The 24,338-nt window shown below is 41.0% G+C and overlaps 1 protein-coding gene across 1 annotated transcript; it reads right to left on the bottom strand.

The window, feature by feature from the left end:
* Positions 1-961: 961 nt before the first annotated feature.
* Positions 962-24,309, bottom strand: LOC137286933 (multidrug resistance-associated protein 1-like). The gene is made up of 30 exons (XM_067818973.1): positions 24,221-24,309; positions 21,054-21,230; positions 20,460-20,579; positions 19,917-20,045; positions 19,408-19,521; positions 19,103-19,164; positions 18,028-18,165; positions 17,463-17,717; positions 16,971-17,148; positions 15,745-16,065; positions 15,174-15,311; positions 12,777-12,923; positions 12,052-12,136; positions 11,029-11,095; positions 10,757-10,883; positions 10,434-10,610; positions 10,060-10,227; positions 9,617-9,803; positions 8,937-9,021; positions 8,544-8,628; positions 7,587-7,824; positions 6,713-7,023; positions 5,472-5,671; positions 4,301-4,427; positions 3,402-3,503; positions 3,112-3,258; positions 2,654-2,812; positions 2,267-2,433; positions 1,878-2,072; positions 962-1,144 (listed from the first exon to the last, which is right to left on the bottom strand). The coding sequence occupies exons 1-30, from the start codon at positions 24,251-24,253 to the stop codon at positions 1,030-1,032; spliced, it is 4,554 nt and encodes a 1,517-aa protein (XP_067675074.1). The 5' UTR covers positions 24,254-24,309; the 3' UTR covers positions 962-1,029.
* Between the last annotated feature and the right edge of the window lie 29 nt (positions 24,310-24,338).

Below are 24,338 nucleotides of genomic sequence, written 5' to 3'. Positions count from 1 at the left end.
AACTTTGCTGGAGCCCATGATATTTTGTTGAATCCAGTACAAAAGAGGAATGGACATGTCTTTACGACACTGTTTATTCTCAACAGCTTTTGAGGTGTTGCGGTAGCCCACTGGTTGAAGGGCTAGTGCGGCACGCCGATGATCCAGGTTCGATTACCTACATGGAGCAATGTGTGCAGCTCTTTGTGGTGTTCCCCACCGTGATCTTGCTTGAATATTTCTAACAGCGGCGTAAAAACATATTCACTCACTCAGCAGATGTACGTTCAGCTCTTGTAACAACAAAATGCCAGGTAGGGTTCAGATTCTCTCACGAACTGTTGATAAAAACCAAACAACTTTCTTCTCCGTATGTCATGTCTTTGTTTTATAAGATCATGCCTGCGGTACTGTTACGTGACACTGTAAAAGTCAGTCAGACATGGCGCCGTGTTAAGTGTCAATTTGAACACAATTTCAGGTACATTCAGGTATATTATGCGTCTGAGTAAATTATTATTATCCAGTGAGTCGGTGAGTCAGTTCAGTTCAACGCAGAACTGAAGAACGTTCCAGATATTTCACTACGTTTCAGCTTAAAATTGAGAAGCGCAAGAAGCAATCAGACCCCAGATGTGTACATCATTGGTGAAAACCACAAGCACGTGTATGATGCTAAAACACTAGAAATACAGACTAGGCAAACCGGTATCTAAGTGCCAAACCCTACTCATCGAACTACGTTCTCTTGACGTCCAAAAGGACCCTTATCCTGCCTTGTTATGTCTGTGATAATTTTTGGGCACACAGGCCATTTTAGGGTGCATGCCACTCTGTCCGTTATCACACACACATTGCATGATATATTTATGTCAAGCTACAGTTTTCGATAAAACTGTGTTAGCAGTAACCCAGTTTAGAATTAAGGAGCGTCCAATGAGTCCAGCAAACATGTGGTTGAAAGCATGAGTGAGACATCAAGTGGACGACGACATGCAATTTATTTTGTCACATATATTTTGACGAATTGAGTTGGTAAAATGGTTTGTATTATGTTGTTAATCCTGCAGTTTTGGCCATGTTGTAGAAGATGCTGTCGGGTTGTCTCAACAGGATGGAGGGCGTGTCAAACTCACACACACGGCCGTTGTCCAAGACCAGGATCCTAAAATACAATATGTTTCGTTTTAATCAGTAGTAATCAGTTTGTTTATGATCACTAATACTACGCATTATTCTAGGTAACTGCTGTTGGGAGAATCGATCGGCTAATAGTATTTGTTACCTGAATATGACACTGTGATTCGGGAGTACAAAAGATCACAGGTGCGAGCTTATTATCTGAAATATACTCTTCAAGAACAGTAGGGGAACCTGAAATCTGGTAGAAAGAAAACCCAATGAGGAACGTTAAAATGACATTCATCTTGTGTATGCATCATCATTTCACGTTATCACCACACGCAAACACAATGCATGGGAAGCACGTGCACAACGTGGAAACCTTCTACAAGTGCACGGGGTGTCATTATGGATCTTGACGTTTTTGCAGACAGGTCGATAAAACTACTGCAGACCATGTTGTCCAATAACTTTCTTGCATCTGTGCATGGTCGTGGTTTTCAGGGTCAAATCACACACTACTGACTGAAAATTGTAAACCTGAAATTTTCATGTCATCCTCCAGTCACCAAACAAGGGGGAAAACTGAACAAACAGCTTTGCTTTGAATGAAATCCATGTGGTGATGCTTTCTCAAAACATCCATTATTATTGCATCAACATTGATTCAATCCCATATATCTTCCACCTTCGACAATTGTACATGGAAAGAACAGTTCAGCTACTCTTTTGAAGAGTATACTTCAATGATGTGTAAGAAGAGCATGAAAAGAAACCTGTCGTAGTCCATGACAGTGTTGAGCCTGTGGGCGATGGTCAGCACAGTGCACTCTTTGAACTCGGACCTGATGGTCTGCTGAATCAGGTCATCTGTTTCCATGTCAACAGCTGCTGTAGCCTCGTCCAGTACTAGGATCCTGGTCTTCTTCAGGAGAGCTCTGGCCAGACACAAGAGTTGCCGCTGACCCACACTGAAATATGCCAAGACAGTAACCGTCCCGCTGGCTATTACAGCGTTATTCATTACGTATGGCGTTATTCATTACGTATATATTACGTACATACATTTTGCATTTAAAGACGATAGTAAGGTTTAGAGTTCTTATTTGAGGAGGTAATATACGCAAATTACCACAAACGTACAAACAATGTCATCAATTAGTACCTCATATTTTCACCTCCTTCGCTACATTCGTGTTCCAGACCATCAGGAAGTACCTCCACAAACGTCTTCAGATGAGCCTGTTCCAGTGCCCGCCAAATCTGACTGTCTGAATACTGGTTGAAGGGGTCAACATTGCCTCGCAGACTTCCGGCAAACAGTAAAGGATCCTGAATGTGAATTTCAAAGCATTTTCCTTCATTTTACTCTTTCAGTTTGAAAAGTAATTTGTTTATCATCACAAACTGTGTTATATAAAACGCCAACACCCATGACGGAGATGTTGACAGGAAAACATACCTGAGGTAGTGTGGTGAGTCAGTTCCTGAGGTCATGCATACCTATCTCTGGGAGTATGGTTAGTTTGCTTCTGAGGTCATGCAGACCTACCTGAGGTAGTATGGTGAGTTTGCTCCTAAGGTCATGCAGCCCAAGTGTACTGACGTCAACGCCATCTATGTTGATCTCCCCTCCTTCAGCTTCTATCAGCCGGAACAGGGACAGAGTCAGAGAGGACTTTCCAGCTCCCGTCCTGCCCACGATGCCCACCTAGACATGTTTAAAGACCTGTTGGTTCCGGTACAAGTACCAGTCAAACGTGTTATTAGTCCAATATTTGGTAGACTTTACATGCATGCCATCCTATGAGCGACGTCACTGCTGGAAATGCGTAAAATAATATTTAGGAATGCTAACATGTTATGTTCGGAAACAGCTCATAGATGGCTCAGAGACACTTGCACATAAAATCAATGTTTTACCTCATGTGCCATGCTTTCATTTAGTCAATTTTAATGATAAACATTTTATCCAAAATAAAATATCATGACAGTACTGCATTAAGTTACCTTTTCTCCAGAATGCACTGTGCATGTTACTCCCTTGAGAACAAGGTCAAGGCCTTCCCTGTACCGCGTTGAGTAGTCAAGGAATTTCACCACCCCTGCGTCTGGCCAGTCATGAGTTGGACGTCTCTCTGGTATGTCCCATGCTGGCTGGTATTGTATAAACGTTTGTCAAACACCGGCATCCATATTACAGAATAAAGGCAAGCATAAGAAGATCATATCAAGTTTCAACGGATATATTAGTAGTGAATATATATCTCTGTTGATATTAACATCGCAGGTATGTTTACCTCTGATTGTATTTCTGTGTACTGCTTGACCCTCTCCACCGTAACGATTTGTGTCTCTACTTCTGAAACCAGCTGCACCATCCAGTTGAGGTTAGCGGTTATCTGAAATATATGTACACATGGCAAAGATGGCGAAAAACAGTACATTGCATTGGTGCATAAGGCACAAGGCACAAGGCTGCCAAATATTGACAATGCAGGAACAGAAACTATGTCAACCATTCTGACGATAATGGTGATACCAGGCGTCTGTGGCACTTGTATTAATGCAAGAATCTTCATATGTGAATTACTTATCTTACCTCACACATAAATATCGTCTTTTGATTGACTCAGCGCTGTTCTGTCATTGTCGATGTAACCCACTTACAAGCGAGGTACACTGCAATGTACCCGCTAGCAATGGCAACTCAGATTTGCCTCGCATTCCAATAAATACATTTTGAAAAAAGTTCAAGTGTAGTCCCTGTGAAAAGGGGAATTACACCGTGGCGATTTTACTAAGAAAGACTGCAAGATGCAAGATTCGAATCGTTTGTACGATTCGATACCTATGCTTCAAACAATTAAAATTTAACATTGGAGTGTTCGGTAAGATAAATACATTCTTCACTGGTCCCTCGGGGCCAATGGGTTGAGGTACCCTCGATGTTTGTTTATGTTCCCTCAGCCCATGCCCCTCATTAAACAGCCTATAATTAACAAACACGGGTCACACAGTGTGTGCAACAAACACACTTATGACGAGCTTAATGACATAACGAATTCATGGATATAACGAACTGGGTCTTTTTCGCTGCTATTTTATATATGGATTAGTTAAATGAGTGAAACGAACTGTGACAAACTAAAATTAGTGTTCTCTTTGAGTTGGTTATATGAGTTAATACTGTAGATACCTCAATAGCATAGGAGACGGACAAGCCCACAAGTCCTCCTGAGAGAGTGTCACGTGACATGACAGCAAACAGGGAGGCGGCCAGCACGATGATGTTTCCGATCACCTCCAGACGTACACCTTGCCATCTGTCAAATACACAGAGTATGAAGTTCCATGAAGTGAGGAGAAATGTGTGCTTGTATGTGCTTGTCGATGTTTATGGTGCAAGCCCATAGTGATCATGGTGCAACAGTATTAACATACGTACCACTCACAGACACTATATTCCCCAAAACGACCAATCCCTTTTCATCCTTTCATTCGCCCTTGCTTGGTACAGTGTGTGAAGCCCACTTCTGGAGTCCCCCTCTGTGATATTGCTTGAATCTTGCAAAGGGAGTCACAAAACCAAACTCCCCCACTCACTTAATGTGATCTTCATGTACAGTGGAAGCTGTCAAAACCAGCATCTGTCCAATCCGACAAGTTATCAACACTGTCATAAAATCTTCAGTCCCAATGAGTGCCGATATAGACAGTTTGTACTGTAATGTCAGTGATGACCATGTTCTGTTTGCACACAGGGACGCATATTTGGATTACTGGAAGGGTCCCTTATAATGGTCATGATACACTTGTCACTGTTTCTGAGTGAAATTCATTCTCTGGGTAATATACAATGGCTGACGCGTTCTGTTCATGATAATACAAGAAGAATTTATCATAGTAAATGGGGCAGGATAAGGCCCAGATCTGGAAGATCATGTATGATTACTGTGTAATGTCAGAGGCACAACAAAGATCGTAAAGTCGCAGGGGTAATAGGGGTGTGTAAAACTCAATGGTCTTGCCAGTGTGGAATTAAATAGTTTTGAACATTACTGCCTTACACCTGATGACGGGTAACAGTGGTCTACTTCCCACAAGAAACATAAACGGTTTGGGGGCAACCAGGAGACTATGGGTTCAGATGATTTTGTGTTTGTTTTGTTTTGTTTGTTTTTGTTTTGTTTTGGTTTGGGTTTTGTTTTTGTTTTTTTTGTTTTGTTTTTTTTTTTTGTTTGTTTGTTTGGTTGGTTGGTTTTGTTTGTTTGGTTGGTTTTTTTTGTTTTGTGTTTTTTTGTATTGTGTGTGTGTGTGTTTGTAATCCAAACACCTTTCAAGCATGACCAACATAATATCACAATTACCTGAGAGCGCAAAATGAGTAAAAACTATACTTCTGCTTTGCATCTACTCGGTCTTCAGATTCCTTGATGAACCTTGACTGGGCCTGAAACGATCTGATGACACTGGCTCCTGATAAGGTCTCCCCAAAATGGCTGTATATCGGAGATCGGTGTTTGGCCTCCAATCTCTTCAGCTGGCGAGAGGTTGTCACGTAGAACCGCTACGGAAAGATGCAAGGTTTCCACATGACGCCGCTCTACTTACAAAACATACATTCGACATGATCCTTGGGAGGACAATAAGAGCACGAATGAATGTTTACACTAAACCTTTGAGAACTGCCATTGGGGATGAACAGGGCCCATTTCACAAAACTCTCGTAGCGCTACGACTGTCGGAAGTCTGTTTTACTGTATATAGGAGGTGCGAATCCTACGAGAAAAGTTACAACATTAGGTTTACGAGAGCTTTGTGAAACGGGGCACTAGGACACTAGTACTGAGTTAACAAAATCTTGTCCACTGCCATGTCTGTAAAGATTAATTCCTTGATGTAAAATGAAATTAACTTCTGCCTCTGGGAAAAAAACGAAACAATTTGCAAAGAAATATGTACACTGCGCAGCATTACAAGCGCTGTAGCATGCATTAATCACGAGACAGCTGAAATATTGATGATGTGACTGTAAATCCCACCATTCACATGTACCTTGTATGTCATTTGTGCTGTCAGTTTTCAATAAAGACGTCTAATTTAAAATACATTTCATGTCCAGAATATACTGTTTGCTGTACAGATCAGTTATGCGACATACGGCATACAAAATTCTGTTCCTACGTTACCATCAAGGTGTGAAAAGGAAGCAATAATTGAGGGAGGAAATGAGAACGGGCTGCCACTAAAGTTCGAGCGATGAGTAGTATTCTTTCTGGCCAATCTGTATGCAAAGTTTAGGAAATAAGCAAAATCTTCAGAAATCACTGTTACAGTTGTCAACAAGGTTCCAATGAATGATAACTAGATTTTCTCAATTCAGCATCTCCATGTTTGGAACTAACAAATGTGTTTATTAATAAAATACGTATCAAAATGACTTAAAATTTAATGTTCTTGAAGCAAATCATAAATATCTGAGAATGAGCAAGCCGTAACTCTGGCTGCGACAGGTAGATTAAAACAGCTCATATGACGTTGTCCTGGTTAACAAAGTAGCTTTTGGTTAAAGATCTTGAAGGTTAAAAGAATTCGTGTTAAAGCCCACCTGTACAAGGAAGTATAGTACCACTAAGGGAACAACAACGACCAGAAATATCGGGGTGGTGTACGAGATAATGATGATGCTGCTGAAGACTTGGAACGTGGTGTTGAAGGAATACTCCACCGCAATCGGCATCCTGATGTCGATGGTGTCCATATCCTGGGAGAACCTATTGACAATCCTGCCCGTAGGTGTGGTGTCGAAGAAGGACATCGGTGCCCTCAGAACATTCCTCAGCATGTGGGAGTGGAGTGTACCCGAGGCTTTGACAGTTCTCAGGTTCCACAGAAAGGAAAACACCATGATGAACGTAGCTGGAAAATAAAAAAAATTGTATTTAGTCATAACACACGCCATAATGGACTACTGGGTATGCTGGAATGACCCTGGGGTTTTAGCGAAAATGGAATTGTTCCTGAAAATGCTCGAATGAAATACTTATTCGCCATTCACGCTGCTCTGCAAAAATATATAGCTGCCGTAAGGTGCCTGGATGCAAGGTGTTTTTGGTATGTATATTTATATATATGTCCTTGCAAGTTATTAACATATGTATATTCTTTACAAAAACACCGCTATATGCATATCTTTACATATTTCTATATGACACCTGGTTTTGAGTGCAGCTGAAACAAGTACCCATTCTCTTCGTTGACGTCTTTAATTTATATTGACGGAAGTAGGACCAGTCAATGCAAAGTTTGGAATTCAAACCAAGCGCTGACGTATCCTTGAACGACTAAGAAACACAACTCTGCTGATGTCATAACAAATAACCTATCCAACACAACACTGAATAAACCCATACAGGATAGACCATGTACTACTTAACCAAGCATATAAGCTACATTGATCTTCGATTAAGTTGTTGTCTTACTTTGAACTAGACCCAAAGCACCATATATTCCCATGTAATATTCATTTTTCTCCATTCGGTCGGTGCTGTTGGAAGGTACTGCTGTCAGGTTTCCTAACGAGGTGTCGTCAGTCCACTTGCTGAGCCATGTAGTTGACGTTACTGACGTTGCTTGAAATAACGCGTACATGACCATTCCGAACAGCATTGGCAGTAACCCTATAGCCCGGAAGTAAGTTAGAAATACCTTCATAGTGATCTGAAACAGAAAGAGAGTGATGACTATTATTTCCCTTTATTGTGTAATATTTTCGTTGGATGTTGGGAATCTTGGCTATTGAATGTATACACATTAGGGAAAGGTATAGCAACACCCCAAAGGCAGTCTCAGGAAGCCATAGACATACGAAGACAACAGACAGCCATCAACCGGAATCCACTTACCACGTGCATGGGACTCACTTATGTAAGCACACACTTCTCATCTTGTATATGTTCTTCAACCACGCCTGTCGACAGGACAGGGTTGGGTTGCTTTTGTTGTTCAGAATTTATTATTGTGTAACTAGTAACTGGTGTTATTTGTGGAGGCCCGATATGTACATATCAAAAACGAATCAATCGATTCTCCTAGTTTTTGAGCTGCAAGAACAGTTTTCTGAAACATGATACATGTATTTGCGCCATGGCTGGTACCTTTGCTTAACAAAACTCACGAAAACATTATTATGATATGACCTATGAAAAGGTTGACAGTTTTGACAATATAGTCAAACATTATGTGATTGGATAACTCGACGTATTGAGATCTCCTCCATCCAGAAACAATGGCAGCCCTCCCCACATGACATAGTTTCATTTACATTTACAAATACTTTTTACATTCGACTATAAAACATAAAAACTGAAGTTCGTTTGGGGATTATTTCCTTTTGGTTATTTTTCAACATTCAAATTGATTATCGTTTATTCAAATACCTTGCCAGACTCAACAGCCTCCTCCTCAACCAGTTTCATCTTCTCCTTTTTCAATTCTTCTGCCTCGTTGCTTTGAGGCTGAGACCTGTATGCATGAACTACGTAGTATGTTTTCAATGAAGAACAAATTTTCATGTGAAATTAGAACGGATAACATACTTGAATGGAAACAATAAAGGAACAACGTTTTCGCATGGAGGCTCTAAGGAAGAGTTATTATTTTATTAAAAGATGAAAGACGGCTTACTTTGGAGTAGCACATGCCGTCATCGACAGGAATATATTGTCACCATGATATGAACTTTGTAAGGAATTCATACTGTTATCTAGATACATTAGCTCACAAAGAAAGTTCACAGATACATAATACATTCAGATACATTATAAACTTACATAACTGGTTGAGTGTCTGTTTTCGCCTCTGCTCTTGGTTTAGCCGGTTCTATGCTTTGAAGAACTTGTTTCCTTATGTCACTCACTGTATACAAAATGATTTTAGTATTAGAAAATGTGACTTCGCCTTTATTCATGTTCATGAAGTTCATCTTGTATGCATAACCTATAATGCCTCAGCATCAGAACAACATTCAAATAATCGCCAAACCTTTGACATAAGAATGAGCTAGTGAGAAACTTAAGTTTTACGCCTCTTTAAGCAGCGTCCAGTAATTTTAAGGTGCAGGTGACGGACACAAGAAATGGGCTGCTTCACACATGGTACTTATGTGTGGAATTGAATCTTCGGAATCGTCTTTGGGGTGATGAGAGAAAGCTTTAACCTCTAGCTTACAAATCAGGGCGTAATGAGGCAAAACAGAGGTTAGAATTCTGTATGGAGTCTGCGGTAGAATTTACCCCCTCGAAGAAACTAAGAAACATGTATCATCAAACAGAATCTTAGATTCTGACCAAAAGTTCAGTGGATCTATTGACTTTCTCAACGGATCTATTTGGCTTAGGTATGCCCTCTTAGTTTTTCAAAACATAGTGTAGTAATGGGATTAACATTTTGACTAAAGTGGATAGGTGTTTCTAGAAAATGAAAGAATATGTACTCGGAGCATGGGACATACGTTCAATTTGGCTGTCATCCAAATCATTATTCTCCAAAAGGTAAGTCTGTAGGAACTTGGAAAAAGGCCCGTTTGACTGCAGAAGCTCCTCATAAGTCCCTTTCTCTGATATCTGACCGCTGGTCATCACAAGGATGGAGTCCACCTCTGGGAGCCAGTGGATGCCGTGAGTGACCAAGACACGAGTCTGGATGGGACAAGTGAACGTCATTTTGGCATCAAACATACAGCAGACCTTTATAGCTGACTCACAGGAATGAATATAGTCTCACGTTCTTTTCATTCCTCAAAAGCACAACAGATGACACCAGGAACAAAACTCGAAATTATTTCAGGAGCATTAGACGCACATAGTTATCGTTAGAATTAGGCGGAAAATTTAATATATATCTGAATGTGTGTACAAATGTTTGCAACGTCATATATATTTTACCAGTACTTGCCTTGTCAGCGAGCAAACCTTTTCTACTGAGGACTTTGTCAAATATATGTTTTCCCACATGACTGTCAACAGCACTGAGTGGATCATCCAGCAGATAGATGTCTGCATCGTTGTAGACAGCTCTGGCTAGAGACACTCTCTGCTTCTGACCTCCACTCAAGTTGATACCCTGAGGTAGGATAAGACACAAATACAAAAACCACAACACAGTAGACAGCAGAAAGCTCTGGTTGGAGGCACTCTCTGTTTTTATCTTCTACTCAAGTTGATGCCCAGGTGACAAGACAGGAAACAAAAGCAATACACAAGGCTCAGGGTTGTAGACACTCTCTGCTTCTGTGCTGCGGTTGATAGAGAATTTCTCTCAATACTCACTCTCTCCCCTATCTCTGTCATATCGCCAGCTGGTAACATCTCCAGATCCGGAGTCAGAGCGCAGCACTCTACCACTTTGTTGTACCACTGTCTGTCCATGGGCTTTCCGAACAGAATGTTGTTCTGTAGGGTATCGTTCTGGATCCACGCAACTTGTGGCACATAGGCAATGCGACTCTGGTCAGGAAAAATCAGGAAGGAAAATGTATAACATTTCAGAAGACATATGTCAAGAGCATTTTTCTTACTGTTGCATAGTTCTATCTAGAACATCGTGCACTGAATGCATCGTACATGTAAAATGACAGAAAGTCATTAACGACCTTCAAACTGACACGACCCTTGAGCTTGTCCATTTCTCCCAAGATGGCAGACACAAGTGAGGATTTTCCAGATCCGACTTGACCCACAATTGCCAAAAGCTGACCCTCGGTAACTTCCAAACTGACACTGAAACAACAAAATATTTCAAAGCCATGGTCGTTAAATACTGACATGATATCAGAAACCTTTAGGTGTCTTTTACATCTGAAACTTATACCTTTATACAATTTTGTACCAATGATGTTAGTGGATTGCATGTAATGTTAATTACTTTGTGAGAGTTGGTCCTTCTTCAGAACTCCACTGGAAACATCCATCTGTAATCTTCACGGCAGGACCTATAGTATATATGCGTACTACGTCAAGTCAAAGAAGTAATAATGATCAATTTCCATTATTTATATACTGTCAAACATATGACGAATTACGGAAACCATTCTTTCATTTCTCTGTGTTTCAACATTACGACAGCAAATAATACAATATTCTGGATAACACATAGCATATATACACGTATTCATTATTCCAACTAAACAAGAGAGGACATGAGTTTAATGGTTCTGTGAATAAAGCGCAAAGAAAGGATACAGGAATATAGGAAAGTACGAAAGTGGAGGTAGGAGAGAGGAGAGGATTAGAATTGATCAAACACTGGTTTTGCTTGCATTAATCTAAATTTGTATGTGGGTCCATTTGTATAGAAATGTGATATTGTCTCCTGGAATGTTTTTTTTCTCTCGTTGCTGTGATTATATTTTGTTAGGGGTAATAATTGCATAAATATGGGATTAGTCTTATTGTCATGGCAATATTGAACATAACGCTTACATCAAGGTTGACAAACATATGCAACCCAACGCTACAGTTCTTTGAATACTGAACAGCAAAGGAAAAGCAATTTTCTAAAAAATGAAATGTCATAAAAGTAAGCGTTCATGTTTGTGTATTCTAATTGAAAACTAAACTAAAACTAAAAAGCTGTCTTTCTTTTTCTGTTCAGTGCAGTTCTTTGCACCATAACGCTCATGGACATATTACAATGAATACACGCACGCACGCACGCACGCACGCACGCACGCACGCACGCATTGGGGCGCCACTTGTCTGAAACGCTGCTATTCGGTGTGCAGAGTTATGCCTTTTGGACACACCAGAATCCAGTGATTGCCGGGTCGAGTTTCAGTTACTTTTCCAATATATTAACGCATTAAGATAGTACGTCGGCACTCATTTATTCAATCACTCTTTTTAGAAAGTAAACCGTAAACGTGTCGAAAAAGTAAACCTTACTGACGTTGTGTGGAGTTCCATAAGACGTCGGTTTCAGACAAATCTTCTTTGTTGAGGAACTTGTTAATTCTCTTCAGGGATACTGTAGCCTGAAAGCGCATTTGCCCACGTATATCATGATGTGTAACTATACATCAATGTTAACCCATATTAGTCATCAGTATTACACATCGTATTATCATCTACTGAGTATGAGGCTTCTGTTTGTTATTCCAAAGAAAGTGTCGAATGGCACATATGTTCAGAGCGTCTATTCCTCTCGCTTTCTTTAGGCGCCCTCTTACTTTACGAATAAAGCATATTTACATATTTGTATCTGACCGTTGAATTTGTCAAGACCGTTGTGTTTTAATAGCCATTGATCTAAAGAAAGATTTGTACAATACACACCTGGAATAATATTGAGCTTACCGATTTTTGGTCCATGAGATTTTTTAGCTAAACCAGGGAAAATGTGGGGTTTTTGGGAGGGGGTTTGGGTTCTTTCAAATGGCTAAGTACAGTTTTAACACAAAGCAACGAAAATGTCACTGATGATATTTCTGTGGTATAATTATTCTGCATAAGAAATAGCTACATATGTAAAAGACCAGAAATATGAAGTTACATCTTTGCCGTTGTAATCTTCAGAAGACATCGGGGAAAAGAACGCTTTTGATAGATTTTTGATTCCACCATGCGTTCATTGTTTATGTGCACTAGACACTAGGTTTTATATTCTTTATCTACCTGGACCAAATATGCTATGATAGATGGCGATCTGACAATAGCAAGTCTGATGATGCTGAAGAGAGAGATCGCTGGGAAGACGGCTTCAGGTCGGAGGTAGTGATCTTCAGATGTGAATATGTATGTCACAAATGTAGTGAGAGAGACCTGCAAGATTGAAAAAAAATCTACTTGACCATGGGTTCTTTTCGGAAGTGTTCCCTGGGGTGCTTGCTATTTTTCACCGGAAATATGTCTAATGGCCAGGCAAAGAGTTCTAAACCTATTTTTTAAAAACCATCCATTTGTTTGGTGTGTCGTGGTGAGCGGATAACCTCCCATTCCGGACCGCCCTGGTTTACCCATGATGCACTACAATTTCCGCTTTCCCTGGCGTCAGACATGTTTTCTTTACAGCTTAGCATCCAACCCGAATCTAAGATTCCCTTATGCCCCTATCTATGGCACGGAACTTATCTATGGCACGTTCCGTTCCGGCGGCCTCTGTCGATGGATTCGGTAGAGGCGTACGGGTTGCCTTTGGAGTCCGTGGCTCCAATATCTTCTACCTCTTCAATGGAGGACACTTTACCAGAGGAAGATCTTGAGGATGTGCATTTGGGGGAGGACGAGCGATCGGGAATTCATGGGAGCCTTTCCATGTTGAGACAGTGCTGAGGAAGACCTATCAGATCATTGCTCAGATGCTCAGGTGCCGAGCTGTGGCACTGGCATCGAGGAGGACCAGCCAAAGTGGAAACTGAGTTGGGTCGGCAATCTAAAGAAATCAGACCTAGTTCCATCTCAGCACATGATTTTCTTAGGGGGAGATTCAGTACAGGGTTTCACTAACCCAGCTTGACTTGTCTCCGTCTGTTTTGTCACATGACAGCTACAGTAGATGTGGTACGGAGAGGACGACTAACAATGTGTCCAATCCAACAGGTTCTTTCCCAAGCATGGGTTCACTCACACGACCTTCATTGATGGACCAAAGTCGGGCACATGCGTTCTAGTCAGTCTCACAGCTTCAGGCTTCTGGTCCAAGAAGGAGACTTCCTTGCACATTAATGTGTTGAACTAAGAACAGCCAGACTGGTTTCAAGTACCATATTCAGAACCAGACGGTCCGTTTAGAGAAGGACAGCGACGCGGAAGCAAGACGGCACTATGTTTTGTCCGCTCCTCTTGGGGGCATGGCAGTTCCTACTGTGGTGCAACTGGCACAGCGTGGACTGTAGCATGTCAAAGCAGATGTACTGTCAAGACGAATCTTAGACTCAAACAAGTGGGTGTTCAATCGAAGGACATTCAGGGTTATTTCTCCAAGTTGTGCAGACCATTCCAGGTGGATCTGTTTGCGACTGGGTAAACGAATCAGATTGCTGTGTTCTGCTCTTGAATCTAAGACCCAATGGCTTCGGACCGCCCTAACCGTAGTCACCGAGGTCCTATCTCAGATTTCCACCTAACCACTCGATCTGTACTCGCACCGCTTTGGCCGTCCCACAGCTGATTGCCGTCAATTTCTGATATCTGGTTTCTGACTTAGCCTCCTGTTCTATTACCTTTTTGACCGGACCTTCTAACTCAGAACAGGGCGCCGCATCCGAATTCAGTGTGTGGCTTGGTCCCTGTCGCTTCCCAACTTGATGTACGCGGAAATTGTGCCCCAGCAGTGGCGGACACGGTTTTGGCCATCTGGCACCTCGGTGGTCCATATACAGCCACCTAAGAGTCGTCTATAGAGCCACCAGGTAGGAATTACCTTCATACTTATTGTATTGATTGCGGTATCAACTTCCACAGCAAAACCAACACCTTCCGCTACTCATCTCAAGGAGTCTGTATTCGGTAGACCCAGGAAGACTTCTTCTGAAAAGGAATTAGCTAAACCTGGAGAGGTTTCCAATTAGTTGGAGTAGGTCATCCATGGGGTATGACTGTCCACTTCTCCGCAATTCTGCTGGCTCTTCACAAGAAAAATGAGTGAGTGAGTTAATATTTAACGTCACATCGGCAGTATTGCAGCCATATCGTGACGAGAGCATTCTTTAAAAAAAAAGAATCACAAGAAAAAGAGGACGTTGCAGGGTATGATGGGTTTACCCTTGCCACAGGGTCTCCAAAAAGGGAGGTCATCCGCTCATCAACGCACAACACAAGAACAAAAGTTGTTGTTTTAAAAAGTATTTAGCACGGTTAGTACAGCCATTACTGCACGGAACCTTTCCCGGTTTATGTAGGTTCACTGTAGTACATAAAAACAAACTTGATACAAATATGTCAAGTAATACCTTCAAATGACAATATGCACTGATACTGCTTAACTGACACTACATTAGTAACCTTTTTACACAGAACTAAATTTGTCTGGCGTACAAGCCGGGGTGGATTTGTGAACAAAATGTGACTTACAAGATAAGGAATAAGAGTCCAGGTGAAGGTATTAAAACTCTTTAGGAAAGCCATCTTCATCAAAATGCGCAATTCTTTATTCCGAACCTCCAAAACTTTATCCTCGAAGGAAGGTTCCCAGGCATACAACTTCAGTATCTGTGACGACAACAAACTGAAAGTTTTGTTGACAAAAGACTTCACATGAGATCATTGAAACAGACTGACATTAAATGTGTATCTTTACAAGTGATTACTACCAGCAGACTAACATTGTAAATGACGGTTTACAGCCGATCACACTTTACCTGTGTCGGTTTGGCGAAAATTGCCGATACTGCCTTTGGTGTTGTCTACTGTTTCTGTTGGTACAGCTTCATCAACATGAATCAGGATGATGCCACTAATATGTGTGGTGGCAACCCACAGCATCCCGCTATCTCAGCTGAATGTATTCGCACTGTACCCAAGGTGGGAGTGAGGATGGGGGTGGGGTAGGGCGTGACCAGAAGGTATGTGCCCTTTTATGAAAGATGTGGTTATGTCCTTTTCTTCACGTTTTATGACTGCTTTTCATAGGAGAACATCTTACCTTAATGCCGTTGAGGACTTCATTCATAATCTTCATCCTCTTATCCTTGTGCTGCATCAGTTCAGTCTGGTACTTCCTCAACATGAAGATGGCCACAATATTGACTGGCAACAACAGTAGCAACACCGCCATCCCTGCGAACATGGAGGCTCCCAGAGACTGATACAGGAGGTACAGGGCAATGGCGACATTCAAAGGAATTGCCCACACTGCCCAAATCCAAATCGTGAAGGTTTGTATATGCTCCACGTCCACAGACATCAGGTTCACAATTTCACCTGTTGTCGACTCTTTCTTTGCCTTGTTGCTCAACTTTAAGGACTGTAAGTTGTTCACAGAAACGAAACATGTTACAAGGTGCATGTAGCTAGTTTGTGCAATACAAACAAGCTACAAAAAATGATGTTATAATTTCAATCGTTGTTATGGTTGATTTTAGTGCCAGTTGAAATTTATTAACTACAGAAGTATGTGCCATGAGAAAAATTCTTTGCATTGTGCCTCTATGCTCTGGATCTTGATATATTTAAGGCAGACACTTGGAATAAATTTTCAGGTTATTTGTCCTTATTATACAGAGAGTCGTCAAAAGATTATTCCATCTTATTACCATTGTCGTCTTATTTCAAGTATTATCAATTGTTATCTTAAATGATGTAGAGCATATACTATGCTTAAGTACTTGTCTGAAAAGAAATCTGCTAATCTGAGCTATAGCTTTTGCACAATACTATAACTTGATCGTCTTTACATTGTACCGCTGTGCACAATATTTCTGTATCCTAAATGTGCTTTAGGTCATGCGGCCGCAATTGCCGAACTAAATACATTTTTTATTGTCACATGGAGTATGTTTCCAGTTTGAGGCATCAGCGGCATGGGAGATTTAGGAGATGTCGTTTCCTCCTTTGTATTTTCCCACATGTTACTGTGACATATTTTTGGTGATTTTAACAACGTTCACATTCGAAATTTGGCATTACTTCAAGCTATATTAAGGTCCACTGACTTCAGTGTATTAAGGTTATGTATTTGTGTCCGCTTAAAACGATATATACTAGCTTATACAAAATGTTGAACATCAGGATCACAGCGGATAGTCCTTCATTTAACATATACTGTCAAAACTGTGGAGTGATAAGTACAAGATAATGTCCTACTTAATTACAAGAGTAAAACTGTACCAATCTCCAGCTTGATTACACCAGACTGTGAAGGAACAGTACCTTTCTGAAGACAGCAGATATGATGACAGCAACCATCCTGAGTGCCACCTTTCTTCCTTGGTGCCAGTTCGCATGGGTAAAAACTGTCTGGGTCAAAGTGGCTGCCGCCAACACAATGCAGAGAAGATAGCCTTTCCACAGGGGTACAGTCTTGTCTGTGGTGAAGGTTACGAGGAGGCTGAAGCAAATTTGTTGTTTTAGGTTTTTAAAGCAAAACATTTGTCTGCAACAGTTTTACATGAAATGGCTGACGTGAGAGCTGTATTTTGTAAAACAGTGGAAGGTCTCAATGAATCACGAGTGTTGTGACATATTTCCAGTTACGAACCTGTACGTAGAACAAGATATGAATATTATGTGAATAAAATGAAGGTTCTTCAATGGATGTGCCCTGAAACTTTTCGAACAGAGTGCCTCAGATCATGGTCGGTGTCTTCAAAGACCTTTTATATTTTGCAACTGACGGATCTGAATCTATTTGTGGATACCTACCCAAGTATCAAAGGACTGGCAAATCTCAGCAAGTCTTTAACAAGCACCCAAACTTGAAACTGTATCAAGTCAAACCAGAATGTTTTCCATAAAGTCCTTGCCAGTGAAAACGTGTTTCCACAGGCTGCCTCCCTCGTCTGTCTCCCCGGTGGATGTTTATTTCGCAGCAAAGGTGACGTTTCATCATTTGCATCAAAACTGAGAGAGTCATTGTGTCCTTTTGAATAATAGACTTTCTTGTCAGTCTCATTTGTTCTGAAAACAATATAGAACACATATATCAACCGTCAGAATATGAACATTTTATGTGTATGCAAATGAGTATCAACCTTCGTGGTATCTGAGGGTTTATCTAATCCTGGAGGAGGGAAAAAGCGAACCCAAAATTTTCAGTATTCACCACTTCGGTGAACCAATTCGGTTAGGGTATGGTGCTCAAAGAAACATGATCAAGGTTTCTGTGAAACAGGATAAGTATCGACATAGGTCCCATATCTGCATAGCGAATTGTGGCACTTGGGGCAAGCCTCCATACAATGCAATTTACCAATGAAAGCTGAATTACCTCTTTGGATTACCAGTCTGTTTGTTCCACTGTGAGAGAAAGAGAAACCTAGGCATGTTGCTGGCAGATGATAAAGCAGGATGGATATTATCGACGTCTGCCTCTGTCAACGACTTCCGGTAGCCTCTTAGCAGTAATCTATGATCCAAACGCGTGTGGGTTTACGTCAACGCAATATTAACTGAACAATTCCTCAGCCATATCACTGTGGAAAATACCAGCGTCTAGATTTGCGATGCTCTCTTAGCTCTAAGATAGTCGTAAGTTAATGTTAATGTATAACACGTTCGACAACCTTAGCGCTAAGAGAGCTTCGAAAATCTAGGCCCAGGAATTGATTTCACATGTCTTACCCTGTTTTTGGCGTGGCTGTCAAACTTGCATTACCCCCTTACTTTTGTGTAAATGAATGGATTCGGTTTAACACCAGTTGAAAAAGGTATTTCAGTTATACAACAGAATTGCTCATAGCGTGATGCGAGACATAAACCTATTCTTGAAAACCAGGAACACGGGTATGGTGCCGATAAACGTAGACATCAGAACGAACCGGGATTCGAACTCACGGGTTTACCCTGGAAGAGCACTTTGCTGCTTAAGTAATAGAATATTAGGAAGCATGTGTGTATGAAGTATAAAAATGTAAGCAATGACCATTTCTTTGTTTCTCATTTGTTCGTCAGCTTCTGAAGACAGCTTGGTGAAATTTGACTACATATTTCCCAGATCGGCCCTATCTCCTGTCCCTTCCTTTACTGGAGGGTGTTACTTGTATAGCAGCGTTGGCTTCTTCAGCCAGAAGCCATTGTTTGTTTCCCTTTTTGTGTTCTATGAGTGAAGAATGTTACCTTGATGTTGCTGGAAGACTGTTGATAGTGGTGTGCTTTCAAACTCACAAATTCTCTCATCAATCTATTTATACACATATTGTCAAAATAAATCAATATTTTTCAGTCTTGATTATTAATTTTTGAAACAATGTATCGTTAAAGCAACAATACTATCTTCAACACATAATGATAAATGAATAGTAACAATTGCTATCCGTGTTAATTATAATGTTAACAAGTTTTACCTGGTCATCCACCAAAACGTAATTCTTGAGAGGAAGGATGATTCTAGTTCGGGACATGGTTTCTGCGAATGAGCACGACCAGACAAAGCTTAGTATTTTGGATGAAAAATCAAAGGTAAACTGACATCCGCTGTGACATGGGACTGTGCCTCGTTTTATAGATCTGGCAGAGTACATATCCCAATGTTTCGTCCGCATGTGGCTTGAGATTACAAATTCGCAATAAACGACAAAAATCTACTCGAAATTATAAAGGTGGTTTGTCGACACTTGCCATTATTGATTATGACATTGAAGTGTGATACCTTGTCCTGATTGAAAGCCTCGGAAGGCGCCTCAGCCAAACAGCTCATGAACAGCTCTGAGATTACAAGGACTTGATATATGTAAAATGTGACAGTAAGTATGCCTTCATCCTGCTGAAAAGAAAAAGACATATTTCAGAATATAAATCAAGTTTGTCAAACGGTTTCACAATACTTGCGTTAAATGTGGCTAGGGAAAAACGCCAATGAGTTTTCTGTAGTTCATCTGTCACTAGACGCGATGGACAAGAAAATACTTACTAATTTGCTGAGGCTCAGCAATGTTTGTAAAACGTAAAAGAAAATGTCATGTTAGGTTAGTGTATTGTGTATGTGAAATGTTGATCTGATCCATTTATATAATTTGTAACATTTCCGAGAAACCGGCTACTGTACACTGAGTCTCCAATGAGAGGGCAATTCCATAGCTTTAGGACACTGTTGGATAATGTCAAAACGGAATAGAGCGCCGTTTTAAAGCACACTAGAAGTGATTTCAACCCGTCTACCTCCTGCATGATGATGGAGTAGAAGGGGATGATGCCAGCTAGAGTGAGCAGCAGCCAGAAGGTGAACATCACCCCGGAAGTGATGAGGCCTTTCTTCCTCTCCAGGAGCAGCAGCAACATAGCAAACAGCTGAAATAACGCATTTGCTTGGGCACACTTGTTTTCAACATAGCCAGTACCTTCATCGTTATTGTAAAATATATTGTTGTCATTATTTGATTGACGAAAGAGGGTGGAACTATCAATCTAGACTAACGTTCGGTTATTTGTGATATTCCCTGTAGATTTCAACGTCTATAACAGTCAAAGGGGAACCTAGTTAATATCACCCGCTCTATCCGAAAAACTGTTTTGTGAGGAAACCATTCTGATTAGAGGAAAATCTTGAATTCAAGCTATGCAGTTAAAGGTCGCCATGTGCGAAAATGGAAGGTAGTTCTGTAGAATTCATTGTTTCGACGAAAATATATCAAGGCAAATGTTAATGACTGATCTGCCGTATCATCAGACATAAGCTAACATTTGATGTATTTGAGATCTTACAAAAGTCACTGTGTGAACGGCAGGTGCGATGATGAAGGCTTTGAAGGTGTTGTTGTTGACTTCGTCGGCAGCAACGATGAGCCGGATGATGGAGAGAACGACAAGACAGAAACAAAGAACCTGGAAAAGACAGAATGCTATTGACAAAATCGTTGATGAGCAGATAAACTTCACTGTGTAGAGTTGTTCTAAGTGTTTCTAGGGCTGGTATGATCAGCACCATACGCGTGCTCATGAGTTTCACCACTATCCAGCATTACTCCGGGTTTTCCTCCCACATCAATCAGATCCTCTAAGCTTTGACAGAAATACTATTGAAAGCAGCGTAAAATACACGTCAATACCCATAGCGAAAACTTTGTTCCGGGGAGATAGGATAGCCCAGTGGTTAAAACGTTCTCTCATCACGCTTATGATGTGGGTTCAGTTCCACTCACAGTGTATGAGTTCATTCCTGATTTCTCAAACCGTGACAATCATTGGATAGTCATGTAAGGAGCACTTAATTATCTTTGCTCACTGTTCATTACGTGATGATTCATATATTTACAATGGGCACAAGATTTGAAGAGTCAGTGTGCGGTTACTGTTTACCATCTTTGCTATATATTTATATCGAGATGACAACGACGTCGGTGAGACGTTCACGAGGTAGTAGAAGTAGAACGGCGACGATAGCCACAGCCATCCACATGGCACCCACACCAACACCGTGGACTGGAAGCAGTCTGTGAACTGTGGCCATGTGTTGTACCATGTCAGGTCTGTGTCCTGTAGGAGACAGCATATGTTAGACGACGTAAAAACAGACAATCAGCGAAGACATGAAAACACTGTGCGAAACAGCCACTGGAACGCTAGAACGTGACTAATAAAAATCCTATCGGACTAGTAAATCTCCAGTCAGACTGCCTAGTCAATTTTCATGGGATCATTTTGTAAATATATCACTCTCTGAATTGGTAAGTTATAACAGACTTTTAAATCATCCATGATTATGGCATGATGAAAATGTTCATCATATTAGAAGCTTAATAACGATACCCGTCATGCCGACAATTTCTTCATATTATCGCTTTTGTAATCTTTCGCTTAGTTTCTACATTCATGAGGGCTAGTAACTTTCAGCTATAGTCAGCCTTACTGGCTAGCAAATTTTGGAAAATATTGGGCACACTGCATTGAAGAAAGACAGGGCTTTTGGGGACTGTAGTAATTGGCGCCATCTATTGGAGAAGCGATAAAGGGAGATAACTGAGGAATCTTTCCCATCCCAACTGCATATAGTGTTCACGAATCAATAACAGTGAGATCGCACTCGCGGGAAGAATGGTGTTTACATGTGAACAAATGCAATAACGAGCTTTCATATTACAGCTGTGAGTATCTATCATTGTGATCTTCCTTTACACATATGCCTAGTCTGAGCCTTTGCCCCAGCCGAGGAATTGGTACTGTTTTCATACCAAAGCAAACGTTTTGTGTTGGTGAATCCATTTAAACATTTTGAAGCAAGAAACATTCTCTATGAGTATCTGTTTGATGCTAGTAGCCTGGAATGGTACCCGTGACTGTGCAGATGACGAAGTCAAAATTGTGACCTTACTACCTTATAACCCCTGCTGTAGAGAATATGAACCTGGACACTTGGGCTGGGTTCACAGGATGTGTATCACGTGCCATAAGCTCCAGTGCCTTGATTTCCGAAGTTCTCTTAGCGCAAAGATATTCGTGAGTGTTATACATTAACATTAACATACGACTATCTTAGCGCTAAGAGATCTTCGACAATAAATCTAGTCCCTGGAATGTACGATCACTGCTGTATCTATAGAAAGTGACCTATGGACAATGACATAATTCACACCAGAATCATGTAGTGAGTGAGTGAGTTTAGTTTTACGCCGCACTCAGCAATATTCCAGCTATATGGCGGCGAGAATGATGTAAGTATGTGGCTTAGCAAAAGTTCCTTTCTCTGTATTAGTGGAACAGCTAAGCAGATACAGTGTTCATTTAAAGATATAATACCTCTGTAAGTAAGTTGTGTCAACAGAATAAGAAACGAATGTCTCTCTCCCAAGTTATAAGGATCATTCATTCATTCATTCATTCATTCATAACTAAGGTATCATGTGCATACGGTAGGTCGTATTCATATCAACAAAGAATGCACTGGAGAGACGCATGCAACAGCATGCACGGTACTGAAAGTAGAGTGGTTACACACGGTAAGTTGTATACAGAGACGGTAGATATATTAGGTGGGGTGCATGCATGGACGGTAGATTTATTAGGTAGGGTGCATGCATGGACGGTAGATATATTGGGTGGGGTGCATGCATGGACGGTAGATATATTAGGAGGGGTGCATGCAGGGACGGTAGATATATTAGGTAGTGCGCATGCATGGACCCTTCAGCAGCTGCATACGGTGTGGTCTATGCATGTATGCAACAGTAGATATACATACGATAGGGTGCACGCATGCACGCCGCACCAGATATATACGATTAGTCTTTCCTCACTATACCCAAGTTCGACGATCGATTTGCACGTCAGAATCGATGGGGACCTCCCAAGACATTCCTCTGGCTCCGCCCTGCTCAGGCGTATTTCACCATCTTTCGGACCCCGTATACATGTATAATCATGGACGAATCAACAAATATATACGATAGGGTGTATGCATGGACGGTACAGCAGGTATATAAGATGCTTAATTACACCATAATACATGTAACCAAACACAATCGTATATATCTACTTTATCGCTCATGCATACACCATACTGTATATATCTACTTTACCTTCCATGCGTGTAGCTTATGGTATATACCTACTGTAAAGTCCATGCAGAAGATGCATACAGTATGGTGTACGAATGGACGGATCAGCAAATGCATACGGTAGGGCGTATGCATGGATGGTACATCAGATATATACGGTATGGTGCATGCATGGACGGTAAAGTAGATACATACGGTTGAATTTTGGTTACATGCATTATGGTGTAAGCATGGGACTTACAATACGGTACCTTGGACACGAAAACGACAGACGCGGGGCATATACATACCAACAATAAATAGAGCGTGCATACAGCAGAGTACATATAGTAGAGTCTCTGCTCTAGTGAATACACATACCAACAGCAGATCCTTCATACGGAAGAGTACATTCGGTATATGCACCCATGTAGTGAATACACATACCATCAATAGAGCGTGCGTTCACTAGAGTGCATACGGTGGTTGCATCCCTGTAGTGAATGCATATACCATCAATAAACTGTGCATACAGCAGAATGCATTCGGTGCATGCGCCCCTGTAGAGAATTCACATACGAACAATAGAGCGTGCGTTCAATAGAGTACATACGGCAGTGAATACAGATACCAACAGTACACGTACATACAATAGAGTACACGCGGTACATACACCAATAGTAATCTAGGCGAGTCGTGGCCCTGCATGTCTGGAGTGAAATAGGTATCAGTTTTGCCCCAATTTCCAGTGCATGTCAAGCGAAGTCAAGTTTTTTAGAAGCGGAATGGGCAGAACGAAATGGATGCCTACACCACAAGGACTTGGGTGCCAAATTCATCTAAATCTGTTTCAGTGCAGAGTGAACATGAGCAAATTTTTTAACTCTAATTTTGGGAGACATGTCATGTGGAGGCACATGAATTGGTTTTCAAAAGTGATTGGATTCAAACCGTTACATGCAGTCGTGGTACTAAGCATTTTGATATACTCACCCATAGTGCGGTTCCATTACAAAGAGGGTCCATCCTGGACAGTGGTGTCAGTGCTTATGAGGTACAATGAGTCAAAATGCTAGTACTATATGTGGAATTATGACTAACAGTGTTATCT

The sequence above is a fragment of the Haliotis asinina genome, chromosome 6 (genome assembly GCF_037392515.1).
Source record: "Haliotis asinina isolate JCU_RB_2024 chromosome 6, JCU_Hal_asi_v2, whole genome shotgun sequence".
NCBI classification, from domain to species: Eukaryota; Metazoa; Mollusca; class Gastropoda; order Lepetellida; family Haliotidae; genus Haliotis; species Haliotis asinina.
The sequence above is the reverse complement of the archived record's forward strand: the minus strand, read 5'-3'. Positions and strand labels throughout refer to the sequence as shown.